Source organism: Peromyscus californicus, unplaced genomic scaffold (genome assembly GCF_007827085.1).
Source record: "Peromyscus californicus insignis strain IS unplaced genomic scaffold, ASM782708v3 Scaffold_3__1_contigs__length_106647218, whole genome shotgun sequence".
Lineage (NCBI taxonomy): Eukaryota > Metazoa > Chordata > Mammalia > Rodentia > Cricetidae > Peromyscus > Peromyscus californicus.
In genome coordinates, this window is record NW_026294551.1 from 87,020,833 (window position 1) to 87,044,694 (window position 23,862).

The 23,862-nt window shown below is 47.3% G+C and overlaps 1 protein-coding gene across 1 annotated transcript in view; it reads right to left on the reverse strand.

Annotated features, from left to right (window-relative positions):
- Positions 1-23,862, reverse strand: part of Slit3 (slit guidance ligand 3) — a 595,024-nt gene that overhangs the window by 53,067 nt on the left and 518,095 nt on the right. The window contains exons 21-23 of the mRNA XM_052758587.1: positions 8,664-8,732; positions 6,489-6,560; positions 5,833-5,904 (exon numbers count right to left, since the gene is read on the reverse strand). Coding sequence (XP_052614547.1) covers positions 5,833-5,904; positions 6,489-6,560; positions 8,664-8,732 — 213 coding nt within the window. The remainder of the gene's footprint in view (positions 1-5,832; positions 5,905-6,488; positions 6,561-8,663; positions 8,733-23,862) is intronic.

A 23,862-nucleotide genomic window follows, 5' to 3' on the forward strand; every position in this document is an offset into this window, starting at 1 on the left:
TTAGAATGAGGAGATGAATGTGCCCCACCCATGAGGGAAACCCATGCATGAAAGAGGGCTGAGGGGCGAGACAGCTGTACTCATCTCTGGCATGCCTTTCCCTAGTCCCAGAGTCACCGTCTACCCTGAACTTTTCAGTTGTTTGAAGGATATATCCTCCCCCGTCAAGGTAGTTGAGTTGGTCTACTCTCCATTGGTCAGGAAGGGCCTATTATAATAGTATGTATTTAATAAGTCAGCCAGCTGTGATGGTTGAGGGAGAGGTACAAAGCCCTCAAGGCCTCAGATATTCTAGGACCCAGTGCATGGTCACTTTGTTCCTGTGTGCTCCACTTTGTTCTTGGATTTATTTTAAGGCCAGTCCTCTCAAGGCATTGTTCATATAAATTAGAAGTCTGTAATTATATTTTCCAAAAATTTTAAGGCACTAGTGAGTCCCATGACTCCATTTCTGGACTGGAGGCAAGATATAGTGAACATTGGCAGTGTGGTCCCAAGTCCTCTATCCTACTTCACCTTTTTTTTTTAATAACCTAAAAAATATTTTCATATCATATATTTTGATCAGGTTTTTTATTTCTTCCAACTCATCCCAGATCCTCCCACCTCCCTACCCAGCCAACTCCACCCCCACTCCCCAAATCACAACCCTTTAATTCCAATGAGAAGTTTCCTGGGTAAGGGATGAAAACATGTCGATTTCCAATCAACAATGCTCAATCTTTGAGTATGAAATGCATGAGACTAAAGACAGGTATCAGCTAGGCTGGGAGCGAGGTAGAAAGACCTCTGGTTAGGAGCCCAGAGACAGGAGCTCAGCTTTGGTTCTGTATATACTAACGGCGACTCAGCCATACCCTTTTGCTTCTAACATGAAATCTGCCTGGCAGTCATACCTGTAAGTTCCTGTAAGCCTCTCCACACATTTGTCCTTTCAAAAACAACAACAATTCTTTTACTTTTGTGTGTGTATGTGCATGTGAGTGCTCATAGAGATCGGAAGAGGGGGTTGGAGGCTCTGGAGCTACAGTTACAGGCTACTGTGAATCACTTAATGTAGGTACTGGGAACTGAACTCTAGTACTCTGGAAGAGCACCAAGTGCTCTTATTCCCTGAGTCAACACTCCAGCCTCCATATTTGCCCTTGATCTTAAGGTGTCTATACAGGGTAGTCATATTGTCATCCCCTAGAATGTTCCTCACTCCCTTCTCTACTTAAGTGAGCCTCATTGGCTTCATCTCAGCCTTAGAAACAAAAGGACTGACTTGGAAAGAAAACAGTCTTGGGTTCAAATCCCAACTGCATTATCTTAGACAAATCACTTACTCTTATTCAGCCTCAGTTTACTCCTAAGTGAGATGGGTATAATAGAGGCATGCTTCTCCAAGGCTGAAGAATATGACAATGTCACAGAAGCCCTTATCCTTTGGGCAGTGAACAGTGAAGGCTTAACACACACCAATGGTGACATTCCAGAAAGGGTTCTTCTGTCAGAGAACCTTGATGCGGTGATGCCTTCACTGTGGCTTGCAGCTCTTCTCTCAGGTGTCACCTGGGTTGCCCATGCTTCTCAGCCTGACAATGTCCCCTCTTAGAGGACAGCAATGGTGTCTCCCTTACTGTCTGTGCCCACCTCCCAGGCCAGCACTGCAGCTTGTCCACTGAGGGCATTAGGGAAGAGACTGGTCAAGAACAAGTCCCTCCACTTTTCTGTCTCTGTCTCCAAAGTGACAAGTGTAGACAGGAGTATCTCTAAGACCTCCTCTTTGCTGTGAAGTTCCTGCTAATCTTTTTCTTTTTAAAAGATTTATTTATTTATTATTATGTATACAGTATACTGAGATTAAAAGGCGTGCACCCTCTGACCAGAGACTCATAATCCTAGACGGACCCATCGTGTTAATTTTTGGTTTTGTTTTCAAGGAGTGAGCCTGCCCCATGGCCTGGAGGCTGCCAACACTACCTTGCAGCTCACCCCCAGCATTTGCCAAGCTGTCAGAGGTGGGGCAGCTCTCTGGTGAGGCAGAGAGGTCCCTCTTGGGAAGGTAACCAAACAAAGAGCATCTGGAGTCCTTAATGGGGACGGTGTAGGAGGGCTCCACACTGTCCGTAGCTCCTCATGGGTATCAACAGCGCAGTGTTACTTCGTGGATGAGAAGCTACAAATCTGAAGGATGGTGAATATCTCAGTCTCTCCCTCTGTACACACTTGAGCAGCCCTCTCTGTCCTAACTGATTCCAGGTGCCACTATGTGGGACTGGGGAGTGACATTTAGGACCACACATACACAAAGCATGTGACTCTGTGTGGGGCAAAGATCCCTCAGAGTGCACAGATCCCCAAAGAAGGACAAGAATGCCCACAAGAATGTTCTCACTAGCTGTTTTACATCACAAGGGAAGTGGAGAAACTAGTTTTTTCCTCACACAATGTTTTGTACTTGGATTCCTGACTACTCTCCTGTCTTGTTCCCTGAAATGTACTCAGCTGCACTCATTTAACACACACATACAGACAGAGAGACAGCCAGCCAAACATAGAGATGGACAGTCAAGCAGATACACACACACACAGACACACACACACACACACACAGACAGAGACAGAGAGACAGCCAGCCAAACACAGAGATAGACAGTTAAGCAGATACACACACACACACACACACACACACACACACACACACACACAGACAGAGAGACAGCCAGCCAAACACAGAGATAGACAGTTAAGCAGATATACACAGACACACACACACACACACACACACACACACACACACACACACACACGACAGACACACGCATATATACACACACACACAAAGAGAAACAGACCGTTAAGTAGATCCAGATACATAGACACACTACCTACAGACACACACAGAGACAGACATAGACAAACAGATACACACACACAAACACACATGTGCTCGCACGTATGTATGCACATCGTTACAGATAATTTGCAATTATTGAAGGCCCTTGGCTTAAACCATCTCCTTGGGACATCTTCTGGGAAACCAGAGAAAGAAGAAGGGATGCCTGCTTCTGTCTCGGGTTGAGGGCCAACACCCGAGATGTCCTCTGACCTCCACATGTGTACCTACACTCACACACATGAATTCAACACAACACATACTAAAAAAACAAACAAAACCGGCCTCCTCTTTGCCCAGCTCCCTAAGTTGCCACCATGTAGCAGTCTCCATTCCTGCTCAATCAGTATGAGAAGCCAGCCACCAGCCATTCTTTCTCTTGTTCCCTTTAGTCTCTGCTCACTGGTGTCAATGTTTATGAGATGTAACTAAGTTCCCTTTCCCACGCAATAGCTAAAGAGTCAGCCCGTTCCCACGCTGTGTCTAGTTTTCATCTCTATCTCTTTAATAACTGTGTTTCATTGACTAGTTGTGCCATAATCTCTTTATACATTTCCCCATTGTGGTCCTGGTCGGTAATATTTAAAATTTAGGTTAAAAATAACAACACAACAAAGACTCAGATTTATAGAGCCTTTCCCTCATTTGGGGTTTTTCTATAGTGTAAAATCCTACATGTGCAATTACCAGAAGAAAGGATACAAATATCATAAAAACGTAGCCCATAAACGCTGTTATTTTCCCTGAATTGGCCCTTATGCAGAAAATGGCCTGCTCCCCACTGAGGCACTTGATTGGAGTGAGAGGCTCTGAGATCGGGTTTATCCCCAAGACCCATTGTTTCTAGGATGACCATGGGAAAGCCTGCTGACTGTTAACTCAAGAAGCAAGCTCCCTGGTGCTGAATGGAGGCATGTGTTCCTGGGACCTCATGATGGCAGTGGGGGAGGGGCGGGACACACAAGGCGCTGTGGAACGGGAAACCCCTGGCATGCCGTGATGCTCACACCGTCACCCCAGTTAACAGACAGACGGAAGGGGAAAACCTGTTTCTCCCTCTCTCAGAATCTTTGATTTATCTCCATCAGAACGACTCCAAGTCTTGAACCCATACACGGAGATTCACTGAAAACTGGCAGGTCTGTCTCCTGCCATCCAACCCACCCAGCATTAGACTGACTGGAGGGCAGGCTGGGGGCTGGGATGGACAGGGGCCAGCACGTAGTGGAAGGGGCAGCTAGTCTGGCTTTGGGCCGGGTGAATGAGATCTATCCACTACTGCATTCAGCTGGAAATAAGGAAATGGTTTCGCTGATGTTTCCATTCCCGAACTCCCTGGAGAGAGTGGGTAATAAGTAAGTGACAATAACAGATTGCACACTGTCACTATGGGCACTTCTCTGCCCCCAGAGAATTGATTTTTAATAACAGTGCAGATGACATGTGGCGGGAGTGTCGCTGACATGGGTGTTTTGCAGGTCTTAATAAATCACACCAGTCCAGAGCCTCTGGAATGGACCAGGTTGCGGGGTGCTGTTTGTTGATGACACTGAGGCAGGAGGCGGGACTCAGCACGCTAGGCCAGTCACTTCATCAGCCAGGCCTCAGTTTCCCCATCTCTAAAATGGGTATCATCCTCTCAAGCTCACAGCACTATTGTAAAGGATCAGGAGAAGGAATGGCCCGGCCTGACCTTTTCAAATATGGGGGTTACTCTTACAATAATGACGAACTAGAAAAATATAGGTGAGAAGTTTAAGAGGAGGATGACATCTCTACCATGATGAGGAGATCCCTTAAAGGTGATAGCGGAAAAAGCCACAACATCTTCCTTTATCAATAAGATAGTGCAAGGTAGAAAGGTATACAAGTTGGACCTGGAGTTGGGGCAGCACAGGGTCCCCCTGCTCCAGCAGCTCCCACTGAGACCAGAACAACAGGTGAATCCTTGTTCCACAGTCACAGTAGCCAGAGTGTGGTGTGCACTCTCGATGCCGCATCTCACGTAATTCTGAGATTCGGAGAGGCAATTTCCATCATCATCCGATTTCCATGGGCCAGAAGACAGATACACAGGGAGGGAGGGGCAGAGAGCCACGCCTGGGAACCGGAAGGGTTCTGGAGCCTCTGTCCTCAACTCTGGGGTAGGACAGGACCAGGCAGGCATGAGGTGTACGAGTGAGGGGGCTGCAGTCTGTGCAAACCTGTCTGCAGAAATGCAGGGGAGGAACTCAGGTACGGCCAGGACTCTTAATTTCCCAAGAGAAGGCAGACATCAGGATTTGCTGGTTATACTTAAATGCTGGCAACTTGTTAAAACTTTGACTTTTTTTTGGAGACAGGATCTTGTTAAGTAGTCCAGGCTAGACTCAAAGTCACTAAATAGTCTAGGCTAGGTTTGGACTCATGTTCTTCCTGCCTCAGCCTCCTAAGGACTGGGATTACACCTGTGTGTCCTCGCACCCAGACCTGAAACTTTTGTTTTTTTGTAAAAGATACTTGTAAGCCAACCTTCTGAGCTTGGATGGCGCCTGGCCTTCCAGCTTGTCATCTCTGGTCCTTGCAGAAGATGCCACACCACCCTTCTGAAGCCATAGTGAGCACCTGGGAGCAGCCTGCTCATCACAGTGTGGCCCCATGCCCCACTCTGTGCTTGTGAGAGGGAGGACACATTAGCGTAGCCTAATTCCCTAATCACAGGGTGGGATGACCTACTGGATACACAGCCAAGTGCAGACTGGAGGGGGTGAGTGATTAGCTAAAGGTTTATGAGTGGCAGTGTGCTGAGCCTCGGGAATGGCTGATTCATAGAGGACATTCTCTTTACCCCACGGAGTAAATAAGGGTGGCTGGGTGGCAGTGAATGGGCTTTGCCCAAGGACGGTAGGGAAGGAGAGAGCTCATGCTATTATCCAGTGCCATGTAAGGTGACCCAAGGCCCCGTGACTCACAGCACTCGGAGTGACCGTAGCCCATTGAAGGCATGGACAGGGATGCATCTCAGCCGGTTGTAGCTCAGGATCCTGTGGAAAGAGAAATGTGAGCCCGCTGACTGCTCCTGTTCTCGTGGGTACACTGTTTACACTGTGGATCCGTCAAAGCAAATGTTTCCTCCAATTTTCCTGGTTTAATATTATCGACAAAGGGACCGTAATACAGAGGGAAGAGAAACCTCCTACCACTCCAGGAAGCTCCTAAGCTGGGCCCCCCACCCCAATGTTCCACAGCAGATTGGCTCTCTAATCAGCTTTCCTACTAGCCCCCTCCACTGTCAAATGGTGTGTGCTTACAACGTGCAGAGCTAATGGGAAATAAATGGGTCTGAGCAAAATATAATTGTGTAGGAAACCCTCCACTGGGAAAGAACATGCATGTATCCCAGAAGGCATTCCAAAGACAGCCTTCTTCAGAGGTAATTAGCTTACAGTCCCTCCATCTGCCAGGCCCCTACCTCTCCTTTTTGCATCATCTGATGACTAAAGTCTGCCTTTCACTAGGGCAGCCAAGGCCCCAAGGACCAAGAAAGCAAGGCACCCAGGGACTGAGGGGCTACAAGACTGGGTGGCCATGCCCATGAACATTAAACACGAGATGCCACCGTACTCACAGCGTGGAGAGGTGGGACATGTTGCTGAAGGTGTAATTGGTCAGCATGCCGATGCTGTTGTTGCTCAGGTCACTAGATAAGGAAAACAGAAAAGCCATGAGTTACTGTTAGCCGTACCTGAGGGAGCCCACAACCTACTATTACATGAGTATACCACCTATCAATCAGTCCATTCACTACCACGCATGCACCCATTCATCCACCAATCCATGCACTCATTCATCTGTCCATTCACCCACTCACCTATTATTCCCTCACACATGTGATTATCCATCTAGCTGCACACTCACTCATCTCCATTTGTCCATCTGTATGTCTACCCATTCTCATATTTATCCACTCACTTTCTCATTTTCCAGCTATCCCCCTACCACCTACCCATTGATCCAAATGTTAATTTTCCCATTCACATTGTCCTTGCCCACCCATCATCCATTTATAAACTCATTCATGATTAAATCATTCAATTACATGCCTATTCATCCATTTCATTCTAACAAAATCTAACACACAAGAAAACAATTTCTTCCCCTGATCAATTCTTCTTTTCTTTTCCTTCCTTCCTTCCTTTTTTTTTTTTAATTGAGACAGGAATTCTTTGTGTAGCCCTGGCTGTCCTGGAATCTGTAGACGAGGCTGGCCTAGAACTCAGAGATTCACCTGTCTCTGCCCCCTGAGGTCTGGGATTAAAGGCAACAACCACCATTGCCTGGCTAAAAAAATGTGTAGCCCAGGCTGGCCTCGAACTCATGATCTTCCTGCTTCCATCTCCTTCAGAAATCCCACTGGCGTGCACCAGCACAACTGGCCCCCTGGTCATCTCTTATCACCAGCCCTCTTTCTGTCATTTATTCACCCCATGTGATCCATCTCTTGGGAGGAACAATGCTGGTGAGAGAAGAGGTCTCTATCCACTACAGCCTCCTGGCTTTTCCTTAGAACTTCTGAATCTTCTGAAGCCAGGGCTCCCTGCCTGTATACTCTGGTGAAAATGCTTGTCCGTGGGCGTGGCAACAGTATGAAATGGCAGCATGGACAGCTGCTCCCTGGGCAGTCCCCCACAGCAGAAGTCCATGACCACTGCTACAGAACAGTGGTTCTCAACTGGGGGCACTTTTGTTCCACCATGACATGTCCCAGACACTGTTCTGGCTGACTCTATTGAGAAGTGCTACTGGCTTCTTTTTTTTTTTTTTTTTTTTTTTTTTTGGTTTTTCGAGACAGGGTTTCTCTGTGTAGCTTTGCGCCTTTCCTGGAACTCGCTTTGTAGACCAGGCTGACCTCGAACTCACAGAGATCCGCCTGCCTCTGCCTCCCGAGTGCTGGGATTAAAGGCGCTACTGGCTTCTAATAGAGGCCAAGGTCATTGCCTCATTCCTCATGATAATCCTGACAACTCTCCTAACCAATAATGATCCCGCCTCAGATGTCCATAGCTCTGAGTTTGAGAAATGTTCATACAGATATTGGGGACCAAATGGAGGCTTTCTGGAACTTTTCATTAGTGGGCCCCTGACATTCCCTGTGAAAGAACCCTGCTTGTCTCTTGTGGACTGGCTCCTACCCCTCTCAAGCAGACAAGGGCATCCATCAATTACCACTAGCCCAAGGAATAACTTTACCCCTCTAGGTCCCACCAAGGCAAAGCAGTGACATTATTGAGGGAAATAGCGCATGGGTCTCTCCCACGCCCAGGTTCTCCGGTTCCCATTCAAGTGTTTTCAGGCTCTTAGAGGCCTGAAGCTTGTAGCAGGCATTATTGAAGGCCCTTGGTTTAAACCATCTACTTGGGACATCTTCTGGGAAACCAGAGAAGGAAGACGGGATGCCTGCTTCTGATCCTGGCAGATCTAAGTGCGGTCACAGTTTGTAAGACACTGGAATTCCAGAAAGCTCAGGCATTCAGCTTGGGGCCTGGAAGGTCAGAGGCAAGCCAATGGGAAGGTAGTTCAGGGCCCATAATGATACGCTTTGACTATCCCCACATATGGGACTCGCAAATCCTCAAACATCAGCCTGGTCCGTTTCCTCCCAGCTGTTTCTCCCTGCGCCATGCAGCCATGCAGGTTGAGAACTGCTGCATCTGTCATAGCAACCACTGTTCTCTCTTACTCCCCACAGCCATGTCCCACGCCATCTCAGAAACAAATGCCTGCCTAGTGGCAGGCTCCTTACATAAGCGTCAGCTGTCGGAGGGAGGACAACTCCTTGGGCACCGCTGTTAAGTGGTTTCCTTCTAGGTACCTGAAAGAGAGGTGCAGAGTGATATAACACTGGGAAGGAGACTGCACACTAGTCCCATCCTCTGAGAAGCGCCCCCATGAGTTACCTCTTCATACCCCCACCCCTCCAACATCTGTCATCATCGCATAACTGTGAGATCACGCAGTCGGTGATATTCTTCTCCACTAGACTGGTAAGTTTCACGATGGCAGAGTTCTTGCTAAAATTGCCCTCCACTGTATCTTAGCAGGGCTCTTTACACTGCCGATCCACACAAGGTACTCAGTGCAAATCTGTTTAATATTAATAAATGAAGCAGTCACATGATGCTGACTTGTCACAGTGTCTGAGTAACAGTCACGCACAGGTGAGCAGCCACTTCCTCGAGGTTACCCAGAAACAAATAGTTGATCTAGATTCTAACCTGTGGGTTAGTGGTTCTCAACCTGTGAGTCGTGACTCCTTTGGGGTCATGTATCCTGAACATCAGACATTCACATCATGATTCATAACAGTAGCAAAATCACAGTTCCGAAGTAGCAACGAAAGTAACTATGGTTGTGGGGATCACAGCAACCCAAGGAACTATATTGAAGGGCTGAAGTGTGAGGAAGGTTGAGAACCACTGATCTAGAATTTGAACCCGGGTCTCCCTGACAATTCCACATGGCTTTTACTTAACTCCTGGGAGGGTAGTTGGGGAACTGAGCCATCATTTGTCTTAAGAACTCAAATTTGAATTGAGGGAGACAAGGAATGTGAGGTGATACTCGGGGACAGTCTCCTAGAGCCTCCAGGGAATTAACTGGGGAGAGCTGAAGAGTAGCAATCACAAAACAGGCTCTGAACAGCTGGGGGAAAAGCCACACCCAGGGCAGAAGCATCGGCAGGGGGCGCTGTGGGAAACCTTCCTCTTGGTGCTCGGTGCTGGGCACTGGCAGCCCACGGAAGAGAAGGGAAACACCATGTTAAAGAGATGCTTGGTGGGCTGGCAGTTTTTGGAAGAGGTGGGTTGTCTTGGTTTTTCATGTCACTTTTTGTGTGTTGGGATTTGTACATCAGGAGTTAGATCACTGGTTGATTTTTTTTTAAATGCAGGTAATCTTTCTTCTAGATATAAAGTCATAGACTAATCCCAACATAGTAACTGTGGATGACTTTAGTGCCCCACTCCCACCAACAGACAGTCCATCTGGACAAAAACAGTAAACAAAGAAACAACAGAATTAAATGACACCACAGATCAAAAGGACAGAACAGACATTTACAAACTGTGCCACCCAAACGCTGTAGAATACATATTCCTTTTCAGTAATCCAAGGAATTTCCCCTAAAACTGATCACATACTAGGACATAGAGCAAGTCTCAGCAAATACTGGACAACTGAAATAACTTCTTTTATTCTGTCAGACCACAGTGGAATAAAGTTAGACAACAAGAAATAGAAACCAGAGAAAATTTGCAAACTCATGGATATTAAACAACACACTGTAGAATGATGAACGGATGGGTCATTGAAGAAACCAAGAAGGAAAAAAATCTTAGAATTGAATAAATACAGAGGGATCATACATAAACCTATACAATACAATGGAAGCGGTCCTAAGAGGGAGGTTCACAGTTTTAAGTACCTACATTAAAAACCAGAATGAAGCCGGGCGGTGGTGGCGCACGCCTTTAATCCCAGCACTCAGGAGGCAGAGCCAGGCGGATCTCTGTGAGTTCGAGGCCAGCCTGGGCTACCAAGTGAGTTCCAGGAAAAGGCGCAAAGCTACACAGAGAAACCCTGTCTCGAAAAACCAAAAAAAAAACAAAAAAAACAAAAAAAACCAGAATGATCTCATTTAAATAATTAAATGATGTTCTTCAGGGCCTAGCAAGACAAGAACAGGTCAAACCTGGGCTGGTGAGATGGCTCAATGGGGAAAAGTGTTTTCTTCCAAGCCTAGTAACCCGAGTTGGATTTTGGACACCCTTTAGGTGGAGGGAAAGAACCATGCCCTACACATTGTCCTCTCTCCTCCACGTGTGTGCGCATGCACATTCACACACGAAACCAGCATTATCCTGACACCCAAACCAAAGAATGCCACAACAAAAAAGAAAATCATAGACCAATCTCCCTGATGAACTTAGATGCCAAAAAAAACCTCAATGAAAGATTTGTGACCTGAATTCAAAAATACGCCAAAAGGATCACTCACCATAAGCAAGTTGGCTTCATTCCTGAGAAGCAGCGACCATTCAACATATGCAAATCAATCAATGTAATACATCACAAAATGGACTCAAGGACACTGAAATCACAGGATCAAGCCAACAGATACAGATAAAGGCCTTTGTCATAACCGAATACCTTTTCATGATAAAGCCCCCAGGAGGCTACGAATGGAGGAAACATACACAACTAAGAGTATCTACCATGAAGTAAAGCCAACAGCATGCTAAATGGAGAAAAAGCAGTTCCATTAAAGTCAGGAACAACACAAAGGTGTCCACTGCCATCTAGTCAATATAGTGCTGGAAAACCTACCCAGAGCAGGAAGAGAAGGGAGTAAAAAGGATACAAACAGAAAGGGATGAAGTCAGATTTCTTTATTTGCACATTCTATGATTTAATACATAAGAGACTCTAAAGACTCCACCAGGGGGGCTGGAGAGATGGCTCAGCAGTTAACAGCACTGACTGCTCTTTCAGAGGTCCTGAGTTCAATTCCCAGCACATGGTGGCTCACAACCATCTGTAATGAGATCTGATACCCTCTTCTGTCATGCAGACATCCATGCAAGTAGAGCACTCATATACATAAAATACATGAAAAAAAAAGACTCCACCAGAAAATTCTGAGAGCTGATAAACACTTTCAATCATGTGGCAGGCTACAAAATTAAACACAAAAATCAGCAGCCTTCCTATATACTAATGGTGCAAACAAATAATTAAGATCTGAAAGAAATGAGAGAAACAATCCTATTCACAACACACTCAAATATACAGAAAAAAAATCTAACAAGTGAAGCGAAAGACATAAACAATGAAAATGTTAAAACAAGGAAGAAGGAAACAGATGAAGACACTAAAAGACAAAAAGACTCTCTCATGCCCATGGATCGGAAGACTTAATCCTGTTGAAGCAGCTGGCCTACCAAAAGGGATCTACAGATTCAATGCAATGCCCATTAAAATACCAACATCATTCTTTATAGAAACAGAAAACAACAACAACAACAACAACCCACTGAAACTCATATGGAAGCATAAAGGACTCCAGACAGGTGTAGCAATCCTGAACAGAAAGAATAGTGTGGTAGTTATCACTGTACCTGATTTCAAGTTATACTACGGAGTGACAGTGATAAAAACGGCAACGTACAGGCACAAAACCAGACTCAGATCAATGACAGAGGAGTGAGAACTGAGATACCAGCCATGCAGCTACAGCTAACTGATTCACTACAAAGTTGTAAAAATCAAACCAAACCAAACCAACAAAAACACCAACAAGAACAACACACACACACACACACACACACACACACACACACACACACACACACACACACAGAAGAAAAGACAGCCTCCTTAACAAGTGGAGCTAGGGAAACTGGACATTCACAGTACAGGAATGCAGCCGGCTCCTTTCTCCAACCCTGCACAAAGTCAACTGAGATTGAAGACCTTAATGTGAGATCTGAAACTCCAAAGCGGATAGAAAATGAAGACCTAGGCACAGCTAAGGAGTTTCTTCCCCCGACTCCAGTCACTCGGAATGTAAGGTCAAATACTGATGGACAAAGGCAACCTCATGAAATTAAAACGCGTCTGTAACGCAAACAAAACAAAGTACCCCACAATAACCCAGTTATGAGAGGAGACAGCCTATAGAATGGGAGAAAAATCTCTGCCATGGATACATCTGACAGCTGATTAATATCTGAAATATACAAACAACTAAAAAAAAAGACTGAAGACACAAACAAACAACAAACAAAAAACTCAGAGGCAAAAATCGGCCAAGGAACGTAACAGAGAGTTCTCAAAAGGAGAAAGATGAACGGCCGATAAATATTTTAAAATGTGCTCAACGTCCTTAGCCATCAGGGAAATGTAAATGAAAACTACTCTGAAATTCCATCGCACCCCCAGTCAGAACGGCTATTATGGATAAAATAAATGACAACAAACGCTGTCCAGGATATGTGGAAAGGTGGACTGTTGCTCACCGTCAATGCGAATGTAAATGGTACAGCCACTATGGACATCTGTCTGGGGGTTCTTTAAAAGCTAAAAATAGAATTTCCGTAGGACCCAGCTCCAGTACTCCTTGGTGTGTACCCAGAAGACTCTCCATCCTACCACAGAGACATTTGCTCATCCACGTTCCCCACTGTTCTATTCACAATAGCTAGGAAATGGATTCAGCCTAGATGTCCATCAACCGATGAACAGATAATGAAAATGTGGTCCATGTACACATGGAATTTTATTCAGCTGTAAAATGAAATTATGAAATGTGCAGGAAAATAGACGGAACTGGAAACATTAGGCTGAGTATGGTAGCCTAGGTTTGGAAAGACAAACGCCGAACATTCTCTCCCACATGCACAGCCCAGCTTCTGATTTTTATATATGTGCGTTTATGTGGGAAACAATGTGTGTATAGCTCAGGAAACTAGAAAGGGGCCAATCAGAGAGGCGGGAAAAGATTCTCTAAGGTAAGGGGAAGTGATAGAACATGTGTGGCATGATAGTGGATGGGGGAAACAGAAAAGGTTTACATGGGGATGAGAGGCAGGGAGATGGGGGAAGGAAAAGTAGGGGTGTGTGTATGTGTGTGTGTGTGTGTGTGTGTGTGTGTGTGTGTGTGTGTGTGGTGTCAGTCCAAACTAATGATGCATGAAAAAGCCATAAGGAAATCTGTTACCTGTAAGCCAATCAAACATTCTATTAAAAATGAAGCTTGAATGGAGGTACAATGTGTGGGTGGATAAAGCTGCTCCCAGAAGCCACAGGTTATTGAATGAAAGTCCCAGTGCCATATGTGAGATACTGCTGTTAAGAGTTGTTTAGGGAGGTCCCTAAGAACGCCCCCCCCAGACACTGCACACAACTGTCACTGCTGTTCATTGCCTACCAGAACTGGACGGGAAGCCCCTATCTTTGAAGATACTCGATGTCCTGTTGGCAGGGCATGGAGAAACGAAGCTGGAGCTGTGCTGGTAATTTCTGGTTGGCTAACTTTCACTGTATTACAGGGGGCTCTGTAGCCTCCTGAGGAGGACTGCCATCAACACTCCTAGTCAGCTGTGAACACTGCGTGCAGTATTGCCACTGGCCAGGTAAGTGTGCACTGTAAACAAGGTAAGTGTGCACTGTAAACAAGGTAAGTGTGCACTGTAAACAAGCCTCCTGCAAGCAACCTGAATGAAACTTACTTGGTCATATGTAAAAGGGATTAAAAACTAGAAGTGGGGTGACTTAGAGAGAGGAAAGCAATCAGTGGAATGGGAGGGCAGCCAGACAGGGCACTAGGGGTGAATAAGACTGAAATATACTGTGTATGAAAAAGTCAAAATGAAATGAAAGTTACTGTAGTGTATAATTAATATATGATAAAACACTTATTTAAAAAATATTTATTTTATCTGTACAAGTGTTTTGCCTGCATGGATATGTATATACCATGTGTTTACCTGGTGCCCACAGAGGGCATTGGTTCCTTGGGAACTGAAGTTACAGATGCTTGTGAACCACCATATGGGTGCTGGGAATTGAACCCAGGTCCTCTGTAGGAACAGCCAGTACTCTTAACTGCTAAGTCATCTCTCTAGGCCCAACAAAAACATTTTAAAAATGAGCTGGAGTTCAATGCTGAGGATCTCTGATGTCTTGTTTGGAAATAAGGGAAGAGGGGCACGTCTGTGTTACAAGGGCCACAGGACAGTGGGGCCAAGCTACAGATGAAGATGCCTAACAGACAGGACCCTTTTCAGACAAACTGTGACCCACCCAGACCCCAGGCTCCTGCACAGACTTGCTCAGCTAGGATGAGGCGAATTCTGCAGACTTCGTTTCACAGGAGCAAGCAGCCTCAATGTAATTATGTGGTCCTGAATTACAAGACACTCCTTGTCATGTCTCCCCTCAGGAGGGGCCACAGGCCAGTTTATTCACCCCTCCACTCTAAGTCCTTTCCCCTAGGCTTCCTGTTGCTTAGGACACAAGTGAAGATTTGTTAAGGACACTTTCAAGACCATCTTGGCTCTCTGGGGGTGAGTTCCCTTCCACACAGCACTTGTGGTATATGCTGTCACTGTCACTTGTCTGCCTGGGGCCTGTCTTCGGTTCCATGAGGTCGCTCTTCTGCTATCTCAGGGCTTCTCAAACTTTAACATGTAAATGGCCTGGGATCACTTGAACAAAGCTGGTTCTGATCCGGAAGGTCTGGGGTAGGACTGGAGAATCTGCATTTCTAATATGCTTGCTAAGACCTAATGTTGGGTAACAAGTTGCTAACACATGGCTGCTGTCTTAGTTAGGGTTTCTATGGCTGTGAAGAGACACCATGGCCACTTCAGCTCTTAAAAGGAAAATATTTAATTGGGAGTTGGCTTATAGTTTCATAGGTTTAGTCCATTATCAACATGGCAGGACACATGGTGGCATGCAGGCAGACATGGTGCTGGAGAAGGAGCTGAGAGTTCCACATCTGGCTCTGTGGGCAGCAGAAGTGACTGTGACATTGGACATAGCTTGAGCAGCTGAGACCTCAAAGCCCGCCTCCACAGTGACACACTTCCTCCAACAAGGCCACACCTCCCAATAGTGTCACTCCCTATGGACCAAGCATTTAAATACATGAGTCTATGGTGGCCATACCTAGTCAAACCACCATGGCTGGGTATCCATGACCCACTACAAAGTGACCAAACTGAGCAGAAATGGGTTAAGAGGGCATGGGCAACCTTGGCAATGGCAGAGAAGTTGAAATGTATATCATCTTCAATTGAGACCTGGAGATTCTCCTCCAGTGGCCAGCCCTGAGGAAGCCTCATGGCACAGAACTCTGGGCAGGACTCAGAAAGCCTCAAGGTGCCAGGACATACTGGGTAGTGTCCCCATTTGGTCCTTTCTTGGGAACCTGTTATGTGTGAGGCTAAGCTATGAGGCAAATCCCATTTCTGCCTCCAGGAAGCTTTATTCAGGGGCTAAAATTCAGCCGTGCACACATTTAGGTTGTGGTCTCAGGCCAAGGAGCTGAGCATTCATCCATCCATCCATCCATCCATCCATCCATCCACCCACTCAAGCAGAAGTATTTATTAAGCAGCTGCCATGTGCCAGGCACTGTCTATGCTGGTAAATAAGACAGCCATGGAAGAAGAGGCATGCACACGAAGAGATCTAAAGCTCTGCTTTGGAGGGAAGGTGCAAGGGACTGTGGTGGAGAACTCCAAGGGGCTGGAGGCCCCGCTTCGCTTTCAATTTGCTCCTCCGAGCCTAGGGCTCATCCCATATCACAGCCTTCCGACTGCCGTCTAATCTACACGACTTCATGTGTTTCGGTAAATCCAAAAAACCCTAGTTAACACCAGTCAAACCACAGAGGACTCTGCTACATTTCAGAGAAGTTGGAGTCACCTGGGCTAACCATGTTAACCAAGGGTAAACTGAGCTGTTTATCTCATTGTCCAGGAGACTGGGAGAAAGGAGAGGGGGCCACCGAGCTTCTCAAACAGTCTCCATGATGTGCTCAGGACACTGTCTCCGCTTCAGTCTTCGGATACAGCAGGAGCGACTGAACTGAAGAGCCCAGCGTTTGCCCATCTGGAAGTCTTCCTGTCTCCCTTTGCAAGCACAGTGAACCACCTGAGTTTTGCTCCCCGCCCGCTGTTGGAAGCTCCGTTGCTTGTAATGTCTACCAACTGCAGATGCTAACTGCACCTATAAAATACACTCACAGAAACATCCAGACCAAGAATTTGACCGTGATAATTGGCACTGCAACCTGGCCAAGTTCAGACAGGAAATTACAAGGGCCTTACATCCCTTCTCTGGTTCATCTCATGTCTGACCCTCTGATGACCTCTGGTTGCAGTGGCGCTGGCCTTGTCTTTCCCAGAATCACCAAAGAGAGGGTGGTCAGGTCAGCTCCCTGCCTGCACAGGCCCTGCCTCTGCCGCCTTGTCAGGTTTCCTCCTGTGATATCACCCCTTAAGCCCTCAGCTTCAGTCTGCCTCCCACATTTCAGCTCCCCCACCCACAGGTGACATTATAAGTCTCCAAGGCTCTGGGCATTACATTGTGTTTCAGTCCGTGGTGGCAGAGTCTGTCTGTGGAGTCAAGTCAGAACACTCACTATGGCCTTCCCACACACACACTGACTGGCCGCCGCTCGGCTCAGGAAACATCATGAAAATCCCAGAACTTCCTGGGGGAGCTGCATTTGGCATTACCGAGCCAGAGGGAGCTGCTTTCGGTACCGGGTGTCCCAGTGCCCTGGCGTCATGGCTTGGAAGACACAGAATCAAAAAACTCTGCTTCAGAAATGCAGATGCAGCAGTGAGGGACGCTGCCTTTGTAGGAGGCCCTTGATGAATGCTCTCAACTCGAAAGTTGTCTATAGCTTCAGTGGAGCCCCAAGGGACCATTCCGGAGCCTGCCCTCTGCCCCCGGCCTCAGAACTGCGGCAGCTTTTCCGGCAGGTCAACCTTTGCATTGACCTGAATTTAAATGCTCTCTTTCAGCCTTCACTCCCGAGAACACACCTGCCTTGCATGAAAATCCACACAGATCTCCTTGCACGAACACTCCCGGCTCTCTGCTCCCACTGTAAGCTTTGCAGAGCGGACAGGTTCTCACGAAGAATTCCAGGACCCTCTGAGTGAAGGTGGAGAAGGCAGCTGCCTTCCAGGAGACCCCACTCCAGGCCAGGATTTCCACCAGAGGCCTCAGGGAAGTGGGGGAAGTTCAGCTGCCATTCTGGCTACCTAATAGCTGTGTGCATTTAGGCAAGGTACTTAACCTCTCTGAACTTGTATTTATAGAGCTGTACAATGGAGCTTATGATACTCATTACCATGAAGTATTATGAGGGTCCCTATGGATAGATTTTAGTGCCCAGCACACCAGTGTTGAACAATTTTTAAAAATACATTAGAATACATATATATTCATATATGTGTATACACACACACACACACACACACACACACACACACACACACACACACTCCCCTCCACCTAGTGATACACATGATTATCAGAAGAAAGCTTTCACTTCCTCTCCTGCTGCCAGCATGTTTTGCTGGGAGGAGAACAGCATCAAGCCATTCTGCTGATTACAACGTATGTTTGCTCTTGTGTATCCCTACATGTGGAGAGTCCGCCCTCCTCTGGCCCTCAGCCTGCACATGACCATCTCAAGTTCCCCAGCACATGCATCTTCTTTCTTAGGCTACCTGCTCCCCCAGGGATCCAGGCATTTGAATAGAAGACCTTCCTACCAGGAGGGGCTTCTCCAGGCATGTGCTTTCTTCCTGAATGTTCCTGAGGAATATGACTTAGCCACAGGCTGGTTTTCACACTGCGTCCTCTCTCTTCTTAATTTCCAGGATCAGGGACATGACTGTGACCCTGACTGCTCTACTCCAACTCCAGTCTCCTGAAGCATACCAGCGGACTGCATGAATGAGTGAAGGAGCACCATGCTCTCAGCCTCAATCCTTGCCTTACACTAGGCGTAAGTTTCCAGGATTGAATAGAGTCCCAGCTCTACTAGGGACCAGTCTTCTTCAGCTCCCTCAACTGCCTGAGAGCCCTGACAAGCATGCTCTTCTAATGCTTCCTGCCGAGGTCTCTCTGGGCCAGGATGACACTAGGACCCTACCATGCTCAGAGGAAGCCTCTCTCCAAAGCTGGGGTGAACCTGGAGCTGGCTGGGGGTATCCTCTGGCTCTCCCTGGGTAAAGGTGTGCTGGATATGTCAACGTGACACAAGCTTACGTCATCTGAGAGGAGGGACCCTCAATTAAGAAAATGTCTCTGTAAGATCAGGTTGTAGGCAGGCCTGTCAGTCATTTTCTTGTTTAGTGATTGACAGGGGGTGGAGGTGGGAAGGGTCGCAGCCCTCTGTGGTTGGTGCCATCCCTGGGATGGTGGTCCTAGGTTCTATAAGCAAGCAGGCTGAGCAAGCCATGTGGAACAAGCCAGTAAGCAGCACCCCTCTATGGCCTCTGCATCAGCTCCTATCTCCAGGTTTCTGCCCTGTTTGAGCTCCTGTCCTGACTTCCTTTGAAGACGAAGTGATATTGAGGTATAAGCCAAATAAATCCTTTACTTCACAACTTGCTTTTTGGCCATGGTGTTTCATCGTGGCGACAGGAACCCTAACTAAGACACAGAGAGAGTCAAGGAATACAGGCAGGCTGGGCTGTGACTCTGTTCAATGCTGGGAAAGCATGCCCAGCATAAGAGATGAAGAGGCAGCCCCTTTGCTGGCAGCAGCTGCATGGCTCGAGAAGGGCCGTTGTCAGAATGGACTGGATGGGACATGGTGTCCAAACAATAATGGCAGGACTCCTGGTCTTTCTTTTCCCGCCAATGCAGGTGACAGACATGGCTGGATGTCACAAAACTCCAGGAAACTGCTCACCAGGCAGCAAGAAAGGGACATGGGCCTGTGCACTGGGAAGTGGTATATTAGTCATACTGTGGTGGGGGCAGACAGCAAGAGCTTGAATCTGTGCAGCTCTGCAGCTGTTGGGCAGGTTGCTGTAAGCGGGCTCTGACAATCCAAAGCTGCGTAGTTCGCACTAGAATGTGGAAGTTAAACAGCTGGCCTCAGGGAGGTGGAAAGAGCAATGGCTTCCCCAGGCTGGAAAAATGAGGGAAATGAAGGAGGGTGGGTAATGGCACAGGGAGCAGGTGGGCAGGAGGAAAATGCTAGAATACTCTGCATCAGTGGTTCTCAACCTGTGGGTCGTGACCCCCCGGGGTAAAATATCAGATATTCTGCATATCAGGTATTTACATTACGATTCATGATAGAAGCAAAACCACAGTTATCAAGTAGCAGCAAGGATAATTTACGGTTGGGAGGGGTGTCACCACAACACAAGGAACTGTATTAAAGGACTGCAGTGTTAGGAAGGTTGAGAACCACTGCTCCATAGCATAACAGAAGCTTGATTATTGCCCCACTCAATCCAGCCAGCAGGGAGGACTCTGAACGTCATGCTTGTGGGGCTAGGTATCCCGATTTCTCTACTCTGATCATTATGTGTTGTTTACATGGATTTAAATGTTGCATGGTATCCTGTAAGTATTTCATCACTCTGTCAACTAAAAAAAAAAAAAAAAAAAAAAATTTCCAAAGTCACTCAACTTTCCCAAGCCTTAGAAATCTGATGGGTAAGATCAGAATGATCAGGGTCGGCAATACTGCTCAGCAGGTAAGGGTGCTTGCTGCTGAGTCTGACAATCTGAGTTCAAATCCCCACCAGCACTCACATGGCAGAGGGAGAGGACCGATTCCCACAGGTTGTCCTCTGACCTCCACGATGCACTCTGTGGCACATGCACCCCCATCCCCACCAAACAGATGTAAAAATAAATAAATGAAAATGGGAACGGTGTTGCTCGTCCAGGAGTGTGCCCGGCAGGAGTAGACGGGGCCACCTATTTTTAAACAGGCCGCACCGCGCCCGGCACAGAGGTTCAAGTGCTCTGGCAGCAGTGTGGGTTTGTAGTGTGGACATGATTTCTTGCCTCCCTCTCCCGAAGGCCAGTGCAGGCAGAGTCTCCTGGATTCATCCTCATCTCGGGGCATGCTGTGTCCCGGTGTTGGTCACTGGCTGCCCTGTTCTGCCCTGTTCTGAGTGCATGTCCACACCCCACGTAACCAACAGCCGGGGAGAAACTTCCCTCCAGCTGCTTTCTGGAACCCCACCTCCTCTCCTGAACCTGTTGGAGAGAGCAGCACCAGGTTCTCCCCTCCCCCCAATGCATCCATGACATCATCTCTGGCCACAATCGTTCTCCAAGACGTGTGCCAGCCCTGTGTCTGTCTTCCCTATTCCCTTTCCATCTTTTTTTTACCAGGCTTTGGACGTCATACATGTGCACATCGCCAGTCTGCTTCTCAGGATGTGGCAGACCTGGTGGCTGAATACTAATCCCTTCTTTCGGTGACTGTGTCTGGGTGAGGAGACAGTTGTATGCCTCTTTTGTTCTGGGGATATCAGTTAAAAGATGCATTCATGGTTATGGTTTTCAGACAAAGAACCCAAATGGCCTAGGTATGATATAAATAAGGGCTGAGCTGTGAATGATACTTCCCCAGCATCAGATTCTCAACCCCTCACCAAGCCTCAAAGGAGATGTAGACTTGACTCCCATGTCTATCAACGTTCCAGTAAATAGAAGCAAACACGTTTTTAGGCTTCAGTTATTCTGGAATAGCGAGGCAGGCTCAATGATAAAAGACTATTTGCAGAGCACTAACTGTTCTTTCTGCTAGCGGGGAGGTACCGCTTCGGCAGAGTTCCTCAGTGACTTGGGGGGCTGACATGCTTTGCCCTGATTTTGAGAAGAGCCTGTAGGTCCCTGTCTTAGTTAGGGTTTCTGTTGCTGGGAAGAGACACCATGACCACTGCAACTCTTATAAAGGAAAACATTTAACTGGGGTGGCGGCTTACAGTTCAAAGGTTCAGTCCATTATCATCAGGGTGGGACATGGTGGCATGCAGGCAGACATGGTGCTGGAGAAGTAGCTGAGAGTTCTACATCTTGCAGGCAACAGGAAGTGGTCTGTGATGCTGGGAGTAGCTTGAGCATAGGAGAACTCAAAGCCCGCCCCCACTGTGACACACTTCCTCCAACAAGGCCACACCTCCTAATAGTGCCACTCCCCTTTGTGGACATTTTCTTTCAAAACACCACAGTCCCCCTTTCAATCAGGACCTGGATGCTGCCTATTAACGGGTGTCTCCCTACACTCTTTGCTGACTGCTGTCGTGACTTCTGAGGTTCCCCACGTGTCACCCACGGGCCCCTGAGGGTCCCTGAGAAACTTTCAGAAGTCTGGGGTCCGAATTATTTTTGTAATATCGAAAGGCATTATTTTTCAGTGCAGGAGAGATGGCTCAGCGAGTACGAGAGCATACTGCTCTTGCACAGGACCTGAGGTTGGTTCCCAGCATTCACACCGAGTGGCTCAGAACTGCCTGTCATTTCGGCTCTAGAGGATCTGATACCCTCTTCTGGTCATGATGTCTGTGGGCACCCGCAAGCACATGCGCCCCAACCCACATACAAATATCACTAAAAATAAAATAGAATCTTAAAGAAAAAGACCAACCTCCTCCGTTTTGTGCTCAGAGCAGCTTAAGGACATTAGCTTAGGGCAGATGACGGGGCCTAAGTCACCGCGCTGTCACTTACGTGTGCATCTGCACATAAAATAACAAAGGAAACGACAACGACAAAGCAAAGCAGGAAAAACGACCAACAGTTAATGATGCCGGACCCCTGAGCCCTTGCTTCCTTAGCAATTGTGTGACAAAATGAACCGTGCACACACAGCCTTTCTGTAGCCTGTGAAAGGCTCGGTGACATCCCACGGCCTTGCTCACTGAACTAGCTGCTTCGGGATCCTCCCACAAAACGCTATTTCTATTTAAAGGAATGACTGGTAGCGTCTTTTCAGACAGGGGCATTTACCAGAGAGTAATCTGGAAAATGAGTAAAAAGAGGACACAGGGCAAAGCACAGATGGTATTTGTTGCCGGTGATTGAATTGGGCCTTTCACATGAATATTAATATTCTTGAAAACTTGGATGGAGCTCGACGGCCCCTTCTCCCCGCTTTTTTCTTGGTTTTACGAGACAGGGTTTCTCTGTGCAGCCCTGGCTGTCTTGGAACTCACTGTGCAGACCAGGCTGGCCTCAAACTCACAGAGATCCATCTTCCTCTGCCTCCTGAGCGCTGGCATTAAAGGTGTGTGCCACCACTACCCAGGGACAAGCTCCCTCTTACTGAAGACTTCTCTGATGGGAAACTGACCAGTGGGCATGTCAGCGACACAAAGTTTTCTCTACTGGACAAAGGAATGCATCACGACCTGGAAGAACTTCGTGACTCAGTGGACTGATCTAAGTGACCGGTGTGTGATGCTATAGATCCCAGCTGGGGGACAGTACTACCCAAAGTGAACAGACTAATGTGGTTTAGGGTAACAGAAGAGGTGAGTTCATGGCCACAGATGTGTGTTCCACGCGGCAGCTACCCTTTCAGAAAATCCCACTGCCTGTGGTATGATCAATGATGAAAATCCATCCGTATCGGAAGGGACTCTTAAAATGCTCCTTCCTGTTCCAACCACATCTGTGTGAAGCTGGCCTTTCTCCTTCAACTTCACCCGAACAACTTGAGGGTGCAGAACAGGCACCAGGGTTGCCATGAAGCCAGAAGACCTTAAAGATCTGCAACAACCACACAGAGTCACCCTTCTCGCTTCAATTGCTGGTGTGTCTCAACCACACTCTGCTTATATAAATACGTGGTGGGTATGGAGTCATTTTTAGATAGAATAAGAGAGAGCTATTTCGAAATGGTCTGTGTTAGTTTCTCTGTGTCAATTATCACAGTGTACCCGACAAAAGGACATGTTCTTGGAGTGCTGAAAAAGCATAAGAAGGTCCCAAGCTGGGGCCCCACGGCACTGTGTACCAGGCCTACTGGCTCTCACTTTCCTTGAGAAACTCACTTTCCTGCTTCTTCATCCCTATTTGGTCCAGGAGATGGTTCAGCACCAGAACTGAGTTCCTTGGAGCGTACTAGAAGCCGTGATTGGCTGGGAGACATCACCTCTTCCACAGAAAGTAATTAGAGGTCCTCTAAAGGCACAGAGCCCCAATTATTTTTGCTATTTCAGTCTCTGTGCCCCGAACCTTAGAGAAAAGCACTCATGAGCTGTCTTCATGGCATTTCTGCATTTTGACATGTCACTTGGCACCCATCTGGCCAGGAAGGAGCACATTCCAGGGCCATTTTCTACTGCTCCTCTGCCTGGACACAGCTCACCACATGACATTGTATTTGTTCACCCAGACTTTCGAGGGTTCAGCCTCAGCCTATACCCATGCTG